The sequence below is a fragment of the Schistocerca americana genome, chromosome 4, assembly GCF_021461395.2.
Source record: "Schistocerca americana isolate TAMUIC-IGC-003095 chromosome 4, iqSchAmer2.1, whole genome shotgun sequence".
Taxonomy (NCBI): Eukaryota; Metazoa; Arthropoda; class Insecta; order Orthoptera; family Acrididae; genus Schistocerca; species Schistocerca americana.
This window is the reverse complement of record NC_060122.1, coordinates 345,947,270-345,963,471: the sequence shown is the minus strand read 5'-3', so window position 1 is coordinate 345,963,471 and position 16,202 is coordinate 345,947,270. Positions and strand designations below refer to the sequence as shown.

Below are 16,202 nucleotides of genomic sequence, written 5' to 3'. Positions count from 1 at the left end.
GCAATGCCTGTGAGAAAATGTGAGAAGGAAATGGCGTGAAATGTGGCAAGACAATTCTTGGCTCTTGCATCATGATAATGCACCCACACACTCATCCCCGATGGTTCATGACTAATGCACAAAAAACAAAATCAGCGAGCTGCCTCATCCTCCGTACTCTACAGACCTTGCTCCCCCCCCTTTTTTTCTCCCCGCCCCCCTCCCCCCAAAGTTTAAAACCCAGTTGAAAGGACGTAAATTTGCAATGATAGGTGAGATAAAAGAAAATTAGCAGGTGGCACTTCACATGATCCAGCAAGAGCCATACAAAGACTGCTTCTGGAGGTAGAAATGGTTTTGGGAGAGGTTATCAATTGTGGAGGAGAGTATTTAAAAGGAGACCACGCACAACAAGGAAAAGGTAAGCGTAGAAAAATTTCGTGGACAAAGTTCCAGAATTTTTTGAACAGATCTAAGTGGTGCCAGAATTGACAACAGTTTCTACTGATTTTACAAAACTGTCTACAGGTCACCAGTGTCAAACTGTGTATTCAGATGGCAGAAGAAAGCAGTCGCATATATCTTAGGACTGGGCCATAGCGATTTCTGTAAAAACCAAGCAAAGAAAACAAATTTACTCTGGGATTGAATGCAAATCTGCACAATACAAAAAACAAAAAACTGCCATAAGGTGTACTACTTTCCAGGCAATAACTGCTGAACAAGAGTCATGAACATCAAAGGTTAAAACAGTACAATAAACTACCACAAACAGTAAAAATGCTACCTTTTTATAAATTTAAGCAGATAGAGATCTGGATTAAAAATGAAGCATACTAGTCAGCGGAATTCCTTCAGAGTAATCTCAATATTTACCAAAGGACTATATTTACTTGATGAGTGTATTAGTACTGATTATTAAAGTAATATGTAGATATACGTAATACTGAAGTGGAAACCAGTATAGAGTACTTGTTCACGTATATAGGTAGACGAGTAATGAGAACTACTTGTACATGTCTGAACTTGTGTCTAGATGTATAAGGCAGAGTCAAGTGAAAACAAGACAAATGGGAACAAAACTGACTAGGTGTGAGTGGGACTCGTGCACTGAGGGTTTTGTACAAACCTAATTATGTATACAGACAGTTCAACCATTACGGGAATAAAGGATCTCAATGATTTTTGCCTATTATCAACGTTGTTACTGGCAAGATATAGGTGCCAGGGATTCTGAGACTTTTGAAGTTCGATAACAAATGTCAAAAGAAATATTTTTTCCCGTGATATAATTACAAATTAATGATTTTCCTTTTTTGTGAAGCTTTACGTCTTGCAAAATTTCATGACCCCAGGTCAACAGAAAGTACCCTGCAGGTTTTGATGCATGGGTGTGCCAGATTCAAAATTACACACATAAATGGCCATATCTTTTGATTTCATTGGCTTAGAAGGGTCCCCTTTTTTACATTGTCAGACCTCTTACGTGATATACATATTTCAACTTGATACATCTGCTCGTTCCAGAGAAAGGTTTTTGAACAGTCAGACAGACAGATGGACAACAGAGTGAACCTATATGGACTTCTTTTCTATGAATTAAGGTACAAAAACCTAAAAGGAAAGTAAACTGTTTATTAATTCAAGAGCAATTGCCATAACTGTTGACACTTTTATACCACTGTGACACAAGATTGCCAATGTGTGCGTTTTGATTTTACGAGGGTGAGTCAAATGAAAACCTTAAATTTGTAATAACAAACAGAAATTTCACACCGTTATCCTGTAAGTTGGTAAGTGTGCTACAAACAGCGTGCAGAATGGCCTGTAGGTGGTAGCATAGTGCAGATGCACACATACCATCGCAATATCAGTACAAAGATGGCTGCCCCACTTGCAACTTGCACCAGGGAAGAACAGCATTCTCTTATTCGGTTTTTGCGTAGTGAAGGTGTGAAACCTATTGAAATTCATCGAGGAATGGAGGCTCAGTATGGTGATGCATATTTGTCACAGCAGCAAGTCTACAAATGGAGTAAGAAATTCGCAAATGGTGTGACTTCAGTGGAAGATGCACGTCGTCCAGGTCAGGAACAACGAGTTGTGACTCCACAGAACATTGCAGCAGTTGAAGCCATAGTGAAGGAAAACCGCCGAGTGACACTGAATGACATTGCAGCATGTTTACAAATTAGTCATAGCTCAGCACACCACACTGTGCATGATGTGCTCCAGTTTCACAAAGTGTCTGCAAGATGGGTACCATGGCAGCCAACTCCTGAAATGAGAAAACGACATGTTGATGCTTGTGAAGAACTTCTTCGGCGCTTTAAACAAGAAGGTGATGGCTTCCTTGCAAGAATCGTTACTGGGGACAAGACCTGGGTTCACTTCCACCAACCGGAAACTAAGAGAGAGAACAAGGAATGGCGGCATTTCTCGTCACCAAAACCAAAGAAGTTTTGAAAAGAACCATCAGCAGGGAAGGTTATGCTGACTCTATTTTGGGACGAAAAAGGTGTCATTTTGGAGGATTACATGCATAGAGGGACCACTGTCACTAGTCAAACACAGATCTCCCAAAAAAATCATCTGCGGCCTGCAATCTAATCAAAGCGACATGGATTGCTGTCAGCAGGTGTCCTTTTGCAACATGACAATGCAAGGCCCCACACTGCCCGCACAACAGTTGCAACAATCACAGACCTGCATTTTGAGTGTCTTCCTCATCCACCATACTCACCAGACCTTGCCCCAAGTGATTTCCATATGTTTAGACCACTCAAAGACACAATGGGAGGAAAGAAGTTTCATTCTGATGAAGAGGTACGCCACACGGTGCACGAGTGGTTGCGTGGTCTACCAAAAGAATTTTTTTCTAAAGGAATTTATGCACTTTGTAAGTGCAGAGGACTTGCATTGAGTATGGGGGAGATTATGTTGAAAAGTGATACAGATTTGTACCACTTCTGCACAATAAATAATACTTAAAAAAGCATTTAAGATTTTCATTTGACTCACACTCATATGAGTGCCCAACACTGAGGTTATCAGTTGCCTGACACATCTGAAGAGAAACAGATGCGGATAAAAATCACTAAAATTGTCACACACAGTGAGAATGAAACATATGAAATGACACTCCACCTCACTCACATTCACTCACACAATCACTCTATCTCAAAGGCTTTAAGACAATGGAGTGGGTGTGAAAGATGCCATACCCAAGTAAAACAACACAAGAGCTAAAACAATGCCACAGGCAAATGTGACAGGCTGTCTATTTACAGAAAAATATGACTGAGCCAGTCACCCTGACAATACATAAACCGCCTCCCTGAAATCTGGGGAAACACGGTGGACAATTCAAGAACCTTCAAAACTCTAACCACATTCATCGGAAAGTCACTTAAAATAGATGGCAGGTCTGTCTCCAAATCTGCCCACCATCTCTGGTCTGAAAATAAAACACAGTCTAATAAAATGTGACACACAGTGATCTGTATGTTACAAACACCACACACTGGAAGTTTCTCTCGCCAGAGCAAGAAGCGATGCATTATAGGGCTGTAGCCTATGCAAAGGGGAATAAGGAGGACCTCAACCCACCGACATGGCTGGAAAAAAGTACGCCACTGCCTTGTTGTGGGCTTCACAAGACACAGCTTATTGTCTGTTACTTCCAGCCACTCATCTGCCCATAGACAAAAGACACTGTATCTCAACAGCGAGGCAATGGCATGCAGTGCGACGGCACACAAAACTAACTGAGAATCACGACACACCTCGAGGCTTCATGGAAACATATTTGTAGTCACCTTCAGAACGATGACTGTACCCAGTCATGCACCTCTTCATCCGAAGCAAATCATCTGCTGGTCCACATGTTGCCAAGGTTGTTACAACTACAGTAGAAAATTTCACTGGGAAAGGCCTCGCACATTCTTCGTACAGTTATAGATCTCTCCCCCCATGTGATTTCCATATTTTTGGAACCCTGAAGAAAGACACCGTCGGTTCCCGATTTGCTTCTGAGAAAGAGGAATCATTTTGGGAGCTCCATACACAATATGTTGACACAGTCTTCCCACTACAGAAAAGGATCTTTAAAACAGTAACTAAACTAGTAAACTGAGTTCTCTGTAAATATCTGTTTAAACAGTTTGGAACTCCTGCTGCACCACCTGAGTACATCTACCAATCTGTTATGCACATCAAGAAGAGTAACTCATGAACAGCAGAATTCTTGATCACGGAACAGAAGCCACCTAAACTTACATTTACCAAGAGTAAACAAATAGAAAACAGCATTTTCCAGAAGGGAATAAAATTTACAATAAACTGCCCAAGAAGATTAAAGTGGCAACTAAAATCCAAATATTTAAAACATAAGTTAAGGCATACCTCTTAAATAATTTATACCATAAAATCAAGGGTTATTTGGATAACACAGAGTAGGGACTGGTGAGTGATATTAACTGATAATACATGACTGTCATTCTGCTATAAATTGCAATGGTTTAGTAGCGTTACTGTAAAATCATATGCCGAGGCTCTGTGATGGAATATTCTATCCTCTTTCCAGTCTCTTGAGCTCAAAATCAACTAATTATGATGAAGCATTGACTCAGATTTTTCAGACTGACCAGGGGACAACATGAAGAATTCAGCAGAATGGTGTGGTGATACATCTGAACAGTGTAGAAGTATTTTTCAATAATGTAATGTTACGGTATGTTTGAATTAGTTTTTTTATGTTGCAGTTTTCAATTAAGATGATGTCTGATATTATTTTACAAATAATTTACTAGTGAATAAACAACTGACCAAATAACTAAGCTACTCCATGGAAAAGGTCAACAGATAGGGTGATCCTGCAGTTATCTGTCCATATCTGAGTTACATCCGGTCCCAGACCAAAAATGTATCTTGTTCGTATGCAGTACTCACTGAAACATGATTTACTATTTTATAAAGGCTATACAAATATTTGCTGCTCTTATACACACTTAAGCGACTGCAGACAATGCATAAATCTGCTACTGCCACTCCACACTGGCGTGCAAACCTTAACAAAAAAAATAACTTTTGCATGATGTGTCTCAGTGAAACTTGGACTGAGCACAAAAAGAGCTGCTAAAGTACAGTACAGAATGTAACTGGAAGAAATATGCAATAAGATAAATAGAAATGACACTTTTATTTGAAGACAATAATTACACACAATCCTTGAAGATCCACTGGGAATTTCAGGCACTGCAAAAGGCAGGACACAGTTTTCAGCAAGATGTGTGATCACCTTGGATGGCAATGTATGCTCTGTAATGAGCTCCTATACTGGCAACATGGTTGGTAATGAGTTCTTGTGGTAGGGCACTCCATTCCTCCACCAGAGCAATTGACAACTGTTGGATAGTCGTCGATGTTTGTGGACATGTGGTAATATGTCCCCCCAATCTGTTCCCATATGCTCAATGGGATTTAAGTTGGAGAAATGGGCAGGCCAGCCAGTTTGCTAAATATCCTCTCATTCCAAGACCACCTCTACCCGCAGTGTTCGATAAAAATGAAGTCACGGCTGAATGTGCTCCTGAAAAGACACGCACGGGAAAGATGTACAGTTTCACAATAATGTTGACCAATGACTGTACCATGTTCAAAGATTTGGAGATCATATGTCCATGTAACACTGTCTCCTCACACTACAACACCTGGACCATCAAAACCATCATGTTCAACAATGCCGGATGTACTCTCATATGGCAAGAGGCTGCAATACGTAAAGCACCCAGGAACATTGTCGAACACAATCATTTAGATGGTCCAGGTGTAATAGTGTGGGGAGGCATAATATTGCATGGACACACTGACCTCCAAATCTCTGAACACAGTACACCTATCACTCAGTATTATTATGACAATGTACTCCCTTTCCCTATGTGTGTCTTCTCTGGGATGTGACTCCACTCAACACTGCACGTGGAGGAGCCTTTGGCACGAGAGGATATTCAACGCATGAACTGGTCTGCCCAATCCCCCAACTTAAATCGCATCAAACATGTGTGGGATTCAGTGGGGAGACGTAGTGCTGCATACTAAACAAGAATTCCTTACGAAACTTGAGGCCAGCATGGGAGCACATTGAAAAATATGCATTGACATCCAAGACGATAACACACCATACGAATCATGTCTTGTCTTCTGTAACATTCAGAGGCCTAACATGAATTGAGGTGACTAAAATATAATTGTTGTCTTTGAGTAAAAGTGACATTTCTGTTTGTCAGACTGCATATTTCTTTCAGTTACCTTCTCTACTATATTGTAGCAATTATTTCTAAGTATTGTCCAAGTTTCATTGAGCTGTGCTACTAGGCAGTGACACATCAAGCAAAAGTTACTTTCATTCTTAAGTTTTGCGCACCCAAGTACAATAAGTGGCATAACAATATTTATTAGTTGCTAAATTTTGTTTGGGGCCCTGTCTATTCCAACGCTCACAATTTGAAGCATAGATGAGTATGTACCCTCTGTTGCACCAGGGAAGGGGGAATACACAAATCCAACTGCTAAGCAACATTTGTTCCAGTGACAAAGTCAATCAAGAAATCAAATACTGGATGCTGATATAACAATATTTTCCATTTTTAAAACTTGTGTTACAGACAAGAAGAAGAACTTTTGTACCTCTGATGCTTCGCCAAACTGAGTTTCAGTGATACACTAACACTGTGTTTCATCCTAAAAACAAAAACATGAGAATGAATCCACTCACCATTTCATTGCAGATTTCACATCATTCACTCCAGTTAACAAGTATCTGTGCACAAAACCCAGGAGGCTGCACCCATAGATGTTCTGTTCTTTTATCTGCAAAAACAACTGTTATGAGTGATTCTGCATCATTATCACAAAATGATGACATCAGTACCCTTCAACAATTTCACATCACTAATGGTTACTAAAAAATTAGTAAATAGTTCATAGAGCAGGCACAAAACAGCAAGCCCTCAGTTACAAGTTTGTTTTCGTTGTTTGTCTGTATTAACTGCTTCCTCACTGCAAATAGATTGTGCTTTCAAAAAAAAAAAAAAAAAAACAGGAATCAGACTATCAATGATCAATGATTCAAAGTAATAAAATGGTGTCCCATTATGATAAAGCTATTTCCACTAATACAACATAAAACAGTTTTGTTTTTGTCTGCTTCATTCATAACTACCCTGAAAAGTCCGTTCCTTCTTCTAATGTAAAATTTCAGTCAAAGTCACCTGCTGTGATGCCAAAAAGCAGAGAGCGACAGGAATGACCTGCTTATGTAGTGTTACCTATTGGATCCAAATCAAATATATATGTTATGAATTAGAATGTATCACATGACTGCTCTGTGAAACATAAAATGCAAGATGGAAATTAAATACATGTATACATACAGTCTGCACTTTAAAATGTGCAAAAGGAAAATTCAGGAATGTAACTATAATAACATCATATGCTCCAACAGAGGAAGCGGAAGAACGAATAAAAGAATAGTTTTATGAAGACCTTGAAAGAACATGTAGTAAAGTACAAAACTACAACCTACTGCTAGTTATGGGAGACTTAATGCACATGTTGGGCAAAATGAATGTGGAAGAGTATCAGGGAGATACACACTACATGAAGAAAGTAAGGACAGACACTATAACACTGTACATGAATATCTGTTGACATAAATTTAAATTATTTCCTTTTTTGTATTATGTATCTAAAACTTCTTTAGTTATCTACTGCACTAGGTATTGGATTGTACTATATTTTAATGTATTAATAAATCAATGTTGTTGTTATGTAACATCTATTTAAAATTGTGTACTAATGTATTTAGTTGGTGCACAAGTTCATAAGGTTTTTCCATAAGTTTAATAAAAACAACAGATGCACTTAACAGAGACTTTAGTCATCAATAATATATTTCCCTTTACTATTTACAACAGCCTGCCAATGCTGAAGTGACTTTGCGATTCTGAAACTTTAGAGATCACATAGTTTTGAGGTGAAGAACTCGTTGATCCATGTTTGGAGTGCATTTTCATCCACAAAGGAAGTTCCTTGGAGGTTGTTCAATGGAGAGTGGAAAAGGTGAAAATCTAAGGGTGCAAGATCACGTGAATAGGGTGGGTGTAGAATGACTTCTCAGCCCAACTCCTGTTTAGCATTTTTTTTTGTCAGTCTAGTAGAATGCAGTTGGGCATTGTCATGGAATAGCATCACTTCACACAGTTTTCCTGGTCATAGTTCTTGGATTGCATCTGCAAGATGTCTCAGTTGTTGGCAATAAATGTCAGCAGTGATGGTTACACCTCAGGGAAGCAATTTGCAGTACATCACACCATCACTGTTTTACCAGATGCATAGCATTGTCTTCTTTGTGTGTGCACAGGTCTTTGTAAAGGAAGTTGCTGCTTTGCCTGGGCCCAAATCATTTTTTTTCTTTTCCTTATGTTAGCATAAAGACATCATTTCTCATCACCAGTAACTGTACAGGATAGGAATGGTTGGTGTTGTTCATCAGCCAACCAATGATGAGCAAGCACAGATACACATTAGGCCACCCACAGATTTTTGCAATTCTGGCTTAGAGCATGCTGTATCCATACACCCAATTTTTGAACCTTCCCCACCGCATGAAAACGTCACACAATGAAGGAATATCACAGTTCATCAAATCTGTCAGTTCTTGCGTACACTGATGTGGATCATTGTGGATTAATGTGTTCAAAAAATTTTCATCAAGCCCCAAAGACCTTCCTGGATGTGGAGAGTCATTAATGTCATAACAATCCTCCTTAAAACAAGAAAACCATTTTCTTTCCATGCTCTGTCAAATGGCATTTATCCCCATAAATGACACAAATGTTTCTGGCCACCTCCACTGCTGTCACACATCTACTGAACTCAGAGTATGTTGTAAATGTTCCAGTTTCTCTACTTGGCATTCCATTCTGTAGCATCCACAGCTCCACTCACTATCTCCAAATGGCAAAACAATAATATGTAAACTCAAATGCAAACAGTGAACTACAAATAAAAAATGACAATCAATAAATAAACCCACAGCAACAGGAATATCAATATGTAAAACAAAAATGCTACAAACTTATGCACCAATCTAATACCAAGTCAGCTACATCCCATGTAAAAGATATGATGAATAGATGCTTAATAAATAAATAAAAAATAAAAGTAGTGAAGGAAGCAGCAGAAGAAACAACTGGGATAAGAAGAAGGGAAAGAAACAAATGGTTTGATGATGAATGCAGACTAGCAACAGAATATAAAAATGCAGCAAGACAGAATGCTACAGATGGAGACAAGAAGAAATGACAAGGTGTATAAGGAATTCAGGTATAATGTTCATAGGATATGTCTGTTATGAATGCAATTAACCCCCACTGAGGTAATCTGCAAACCCTGATTTACAGAGGACTTGCTTCATGAGAAAACCCAGACTGTGACTGAAGGCCTACATAATTTAATTTGGATCAGATTATCAAACAGTACATTCTGTGGACTTAATGTGCAAAAATAGATGTCTATGATGCAGTATTATATTTCATTGCAGGAAATACTGGCAGAATTGAAGTGCTGAAGAGAGCTTGTGTAAATCCAGGCATGTTTACTGCAAAAACATTCTCCACCAATGATCAGAGGGGAATCATCAAAGCTGACACAGCACTGTCAAGTCTACAAATACATCACTGACTCCACTTTCTGCATTGTTGGCCTTCTTGCTTCTCTTTCATCTTCTTTTGCCTGTATTTACTTTTCCTGTTCTTGTGGATCTCATGATACCAGGTCTGAGTTGGTATTGAGCTTATTTTCAAAGTATTTTGCCCATCACTGCAATATTTTTTGTTCATTTCTGATTATCTTATCATTTCTATTTTTACATGGATTTTGCATTGGTTGAAAATTTTTTCTCATCTTTCTAATTGCATAATTGAATTTTCTTGCTTCATTCTGATCCTTTAGTTCTTTTATCTCTAGAAATTTTGCTTTCAGCTATTCTGTTTTCTTTTTCAGACATAAAATAACCATGCACCTGTTGAAGATGGGATAGTATCAGAACTTATAAAATTTGATTGTCACGCAATAATAAACATAATATGAGAAAATGAAAGCATGCCTGAGAACTGGAAAACTGGAATAATATGTCCTATAAATAAAAAAGGAAAAAAGTTAGACTGTGAAAAATACAGAGACCTAACTTTATTGAATACACCTACAAAATATTTTCCAGGATGCTGAATGAAAGGATAAAGAAGTGAGCTGAAAAGATCCTCAGAGCATACCAAAGTGGTTTCCCGTCAAATAGGGGCATTTATTACCAACTGTTTGTTATTAGACAAATAATTGAGAAATTTTGTGACTATGACATAGATCTCCACTTCCTGTTTGTTGATTTTAAACAAGCTTTTGATAGTACTGACAGGTCAACACTGTATAACATACTAAAAGAACTGGGCATCTATGAGAAGCTAAGGTGGTTTGTTAGTTGAGTTAATAATGAAGGACATAAAGACAAACGTAAAAGTGCGCAAGGGCTTTACCTTTACAGATGGACTGAAACAGGTTGATGATCTCTCTGTAGTCCTGTTCACTTTAGCACTACAAAGTCCGATACAAAAGATTAACACGAGAGGAACAATAATGATGAAATCCAGTCACATATGTGCATATGCAAATGATATTGCAATTGTGGCAAGAGATGTAAACACCCTTTTAAAAAATATATGAAACAATGGAATCAGAAGGAGCAAAAATTTGACTTATAGTAAATGAAAACAAGCTCAAATAAATGGTAATGTCCAATTCTAAGGGAAGAAGAACACCACATGAGCTGAAGGCCTCTAATAAATGTTTTAAAGCTGTCAGCTGCTTCCATTATTTAGGTGTCCTCTTAACCAGCAATAATAATATAAGACAATGTATTAAAAAAGGATACAATCAGGAAACAGAGCCTGTTATGCAAACTTACAGGCATTCAAGAATTATCTAGTTGCAAGATCAACCAAGTTAAGTGCATACTATCCCCTTGTGCAACCTAAGGCTGAAAAGGAGTGACACAGAATGGAACCTCGGTATAACCTGAACAGAAATCTATACCTAACACCAAATCAAATACTGGCAGGTGGATGCCATTGGAAAAATTCAAATAAAAGCCAAAAAGTTTACTTCTCCCTGAATACCAAGAAATGTTTAACGATGTCTCATCATGTCATTCCCAATCAAAGCATGAAACGATTTATGTTTGAGCATGGCCCATATATCAAATCCATCTGGAATGAATAAACCTTTGTCAAAGAAGCAGTTGTCAATGAGGAGAAAAGGAAATGCCAAACCACACTATAACTGAGTTCTTTCAGTTCTTACAGACACCACCTACATACAAGGTTTCCCAGGAAGAATGGTCAGTTTTAAGGGATACAGCAGAAATGATCACTCAAAACATTAAAATCTGGTAAACATGGGCTCTAAAATGCATACCTTAAGAGCTCTGAGCACTTGTTCAGTAAAAAGAGATGTTTTTCACAGTAGTCAAGATAGACGACTGCTCATAGGTTTCAAGGTGTGCAGTTTAGAGTCCATGTTTACAGGACATTTTTTGTGTTTGGGCACATACAATAACTTTTCAAAACATGGAAAGCAAAGAGCTTATAACAGAAGAGACCTGTTTCACAGTATCAAAGATGAAGAAATGCTCATAGCTCTTTTAAGGGGAATATCATGGATTTGGGTTCAAACAATCAATCTTCAAAAAAATCTTCATCTACTTAGTTTAATCAATGTTATGTATAAATTTTATCTTGATAGCAGCATTAGAAATGTCTTTAAAAAATTAAAATGGTTTACTCCACACTCCAAGTCCCCCCCACCTCTTCAGACATTTGCAAAATGGTAATAGGAACTACTAGAGAAGGAAAGTTGCTACTCACCACATAGCGGAAGTTGCACTTGCATGAGTGTGTGTGTGTGTGTGTGTGCGCGCGTGGGTGTATGTGTGTCTACTGCTGACAAAGGCCTTAATGGCCGAAAGCTATGATTGTGTGAATCTTTTTAATGTGCCTATCGCAGCTCAGTATCTCCGCTATATCGTGAGCAGCAACTTTCCTTCTCTCGTATTGTTAATAGGAACTACTCTTCCTTCAAAGTTGTAGTAGATAAAAACCACACAATGCTCCTAAAGGAGAAGAAAGGCTACATGCTTGATGGTGGAAAACTCCTACAAGAAAAATGCAGGCTTACTCTTTCAAGAAGTATTTGGGAAAATACAAATAATTTAGAGACTATGTCATGGGCTGGACAAACAATTAATTTTCATAATCTATCCTCAGGCAAAACACCAAGACATTATCTTTCCTCCAAAGATGCCTGATTTAAGAACCACACATGGAATGAAATATATTCATGTATGCACACTCTACCAGAACCTGTTATGAATACAATTAACCCCCACTGAGGTAATCTGCAAACCCTGATTTACAGAGGATGTGCTTCATGAGAAAACCCAGACTACGTAATTTAATTTGGATCAGATGTTCGAAAAGTACATTCCGTGGGCTTAATGTACAAAAAATAGATGTCTATGATGTCTATGATGCAGTATTATATTTCATTGCAGGAAATACAGGCAGAATTGAAGTGCTGAAGAGACCTGGTGTAAATACTGCAAAAACACTTCCCACCATTGATCAGAGGGGGATCAACAAAGCTGACACAGCACTGTCCAGTCTACAAATAGAGCTCACATAGATTATAAAGGAGGAGAACAGAAGCCTGGAGGATTAAGAGTATAAGTATAGAGGGCTTTAAAATATGGAAAACCTATTAAATGATGAAATATTTGAACTAAATCTTTAAACTGTTATTTTTCTCAATTTTACATTTTTTGCACTATTAGAAGCCATTTAGCAAGAAGTATATCTACATCTACATCCATACTCCACAAGCCACCTGACGGTGTGTGGCGGAGGGTACCTTAAGTACCTCTGTCGTTTCTCCCTTCTATTCCAGTCTCGTATTGTTGGTGGAAAGAAAGAATGTCGATATGCTTCTGTGTGGGCTCTAATCGCTCAGACTTCATCCTCATGGTCTCTTTGCGAGATATATGTAGGAGGGAGCAATATACTGCTTGACTTCTCTGTGAAGGTATGTTCTTGAAACTTCAACAAAAGCCCGCAGCAAGCTACTTAGCGTCTCTCTCGCAGAGTCTTCCACTGGAGTTTATCTATCATCTCTGTAATGCTTTCGTAATTACTAAATGATCCTGTAACCAAGCACACTGCTCTCCGTTGGATCTTCTCTATCTCTTCTATCAACCCTATCTGGTACAGATCCCACACCGGTCAGCAGTATTCGAGCAGTGGGCAAACAAGTGTACTGTAACCTACTTCCTTTGTTTTCGGACTGTATTTCCTTAGGATTCTTCCAATGAATGTCAGTCTGACATCTGCTATACCAACAATTAATTTTATATAGTCATTCCATTTTAAATCACTCCTAATGCCTACTCCCAGATAATTTATGGAATTAACTCCTTCCAGTTGCTGACCTGCTATATTGTAGCTAAATGATAAAGGATCTTTCTTCTATGTATTCGCAGCACATTACACTTGTCTACATTGAGATTCAATTGCCATTCCCTGCACAATGCGTCAATTCATTGCAGATCCTCCTGCATTTCAGTACAATTTTCCATTGTTACAACCTCTCGATATACTACAGCATCATCCGTAAAAAGCCTCAGTGAACTTCCAATGTTATATCAGTATGAGTGCACACACTTATGCAACCGCACGTGCTCATAACTGTGCGCACCCCTCATGTAGTTTCTTGACAGCACAAACAAACTGCTATTAGCTGACACTGTGCACGTAGACAATAATAATGACTAACACTAACATTGGATCACTAATACTACATACACTGAAGGGCCAGAGAAACTGGTACACCTGCCTCATATCATGCAGGGCTCCTGTGAGTATGCAGAAGTGCCACATGACTTGGCATGGACTCGACTAATGTCTGAAGTAGTGCTGGATGGAACTGACCCCATGAATCGTGCAAGGCTGTTCATAAATCCATAAGAGCATGAGGGAGTGCAGATCTATTCTGAACAGCGCTTTGCAAGACATCCCAGATATGCTCAATAATTTCCATGTCTGAGGATTTTGGTGGAAAGCGGAAGTGTTCAAACTCAGAAATGTGTTCCTGGAGCCACTATGTTGCAATTCTGAAAGTGTGGGGTGTCGCATTGTCCTGCTGGAATTTCCCAAGTCCGGCGGAATGCACAATGAACATGAATGGATGCAAATCAAGGGTCCCATATCACTTCAACTGCACGCACCCCACGGCGTTACAGAGCCTCCACTAGCTTGAACAGTCCCCTGCTGACCTGCAGTTGTCTCTATACCCATACTCGTCCATCCGCTCAATACAATTTGAAATGAGACTCGTTTGACCAGGCAACATGTTTCCTGTCATCAACAGTTCAATGTTGGTGTTGGCCGAGTCAAGACGTAAAGCTTCATGCCATGCAGTCATTAAGGGTACACGGGTGGGTCTTCAGCTCCAAAAGCCCATATCAATGATGTTTTGTTGAATGGTTTGCATGCTGATGCTTGTTGATGGCCCAGGATTGAAATCTGCAGCAATTTGCGGAAGGGTTGCCTTTGTGTCACATTGAATGATTGTCTTCAGTCATTGTTGGTCCCATTCTTGCAGGATCTTTTTCCAGCCACACCGATGTCAGAGATTTGATGTTTTACCAGATTCCTGATATTCAGTGCACACACGTGAAATGGCTGTATGGGAAAATCCCCACTTCATTGCTACTTCGGGGATACTGTGTCCCATGGCCCGTGCACAGACTATAACACCATGTTCAAACTCACTTAAATCTTGATAACCTACCGTTGTAGCAGCAGTAACTGATCTAACAACTATGCCAGACATTTGGTGTCTTATATAGGTGTTGCCCAATGCAGCGCTGTATTCTGCCTGTTTACATGTATCTGTATTTGAATACACATGCTTATACCAGTTTCTTTGGCGCTTCAGTGTATAAGTAAGTGTACCAGTAGGCATAACAACATACTCAAAGATTTCTGGATGGAAAATATTCACACACAACAGACATAACTTTTACAAAATGAAGTCCACTTAGGCCATATGGAATCAATGTGACATGGGCATCCCAGACTTATTATGCAGAGGTTCGGTAACACTTTTAGAATTGCTAACAGGCAAAGTAGCAGAACACATTTAGCAGTAATCTGTCATGGATGTGTGACTATTATGATAATATTTGGCAACAACAGTAGTGCTGACTCTACTTTCATCTCTGCCCCCCTGCCCCCCCCCCCCCCCCCCACTTTTTGACAACCCTAACACTTTGTGTTGGATGCATTCCAAAAAGAAAGTGATTGATCCATTTACAGGATTATTCAGTAGTATAGATGATGTAATGATTGGTAGGGAAAAGCAGTGGATGGGGAAGGTGGAAACTAAGGGAAAAGATGGAAGGCTAGGTTTGAGTGCACGTCAAGCCAGTGCAGATGTAATCGAATGGCAGTCCCAAACAGTTAACACACCAAGGAAGAAAGGCTAACTTTGTGCATGCAAAATGATGGAAAAGCCTTGGAGGGGGGGGGGATGTTGTTGTATCAGGCGCACATGAAGCAGACATAATGGGATCCATAGAGCACAGAGATGTCATAGTGGATTGAAGAGCTGAAATCTGCCGGCTGCTGTGGCCGAGCGGTTCTAGGCACTTCAGTCCAGAACCGTGCTGCTGCTATGTCACAGGTTCGAATCCTGCCTCGGGCATGGATGTGTGTGATGTCCTTAGGTTAGCTAGGTTCAAGTAGATCTAATTCTAGGGGACTGATGACCTCAGATGTTAAGTTCCATAGTGCTTAGAGCCATTTGAACCATTTTGAGCTGAAATCTGGTTCCAAAAGGCAATGTGTGTGTGTGTGTGTGTGTGTGTGTGTGTGTGTGTGTGTGTGTGTGTGTGTGCCATAAGCAGAGTCTGTTTGGGCTGTGTAACTGAAAAATTCATCTCTGTGTCTCGTTTTACTGCTTCCTGGTGGAGTAACGTTTCTTTTCGTAAAAGCCTGGATCAGGATTTGGTTCTAAATTAGTTTATTATTCACTAAGCATGAGAAATTTCACAGCAA

At 39.3% G+C, this 16,202-nt stretch overlaps 1 protein-coding gene across 1 annotated transcript in view; it reads right to left on the bottom strand.

Annotated features, from left to right (window-relative positions):
- Nucleotides 1-16,202, bottom strand: part of LOC124612843 (gamma-tubulin complex component 4) — a 159,804-nt gene that overhangs the window by 93,534 nt on the left and 50,068 nt on the right. Inside the window, exon 4 of the mRNA XM_047141272.1 lies at nucleotides 6,755-6,849. Within this exon, the coding sequence (XP_046997228.1) occupies nucleotides 6,755-6,849 (95 nt within the window). The remainder of the gene's footprint in view (nucleotides 1-6,754; nucleotides 6,850-16,202) is intronic.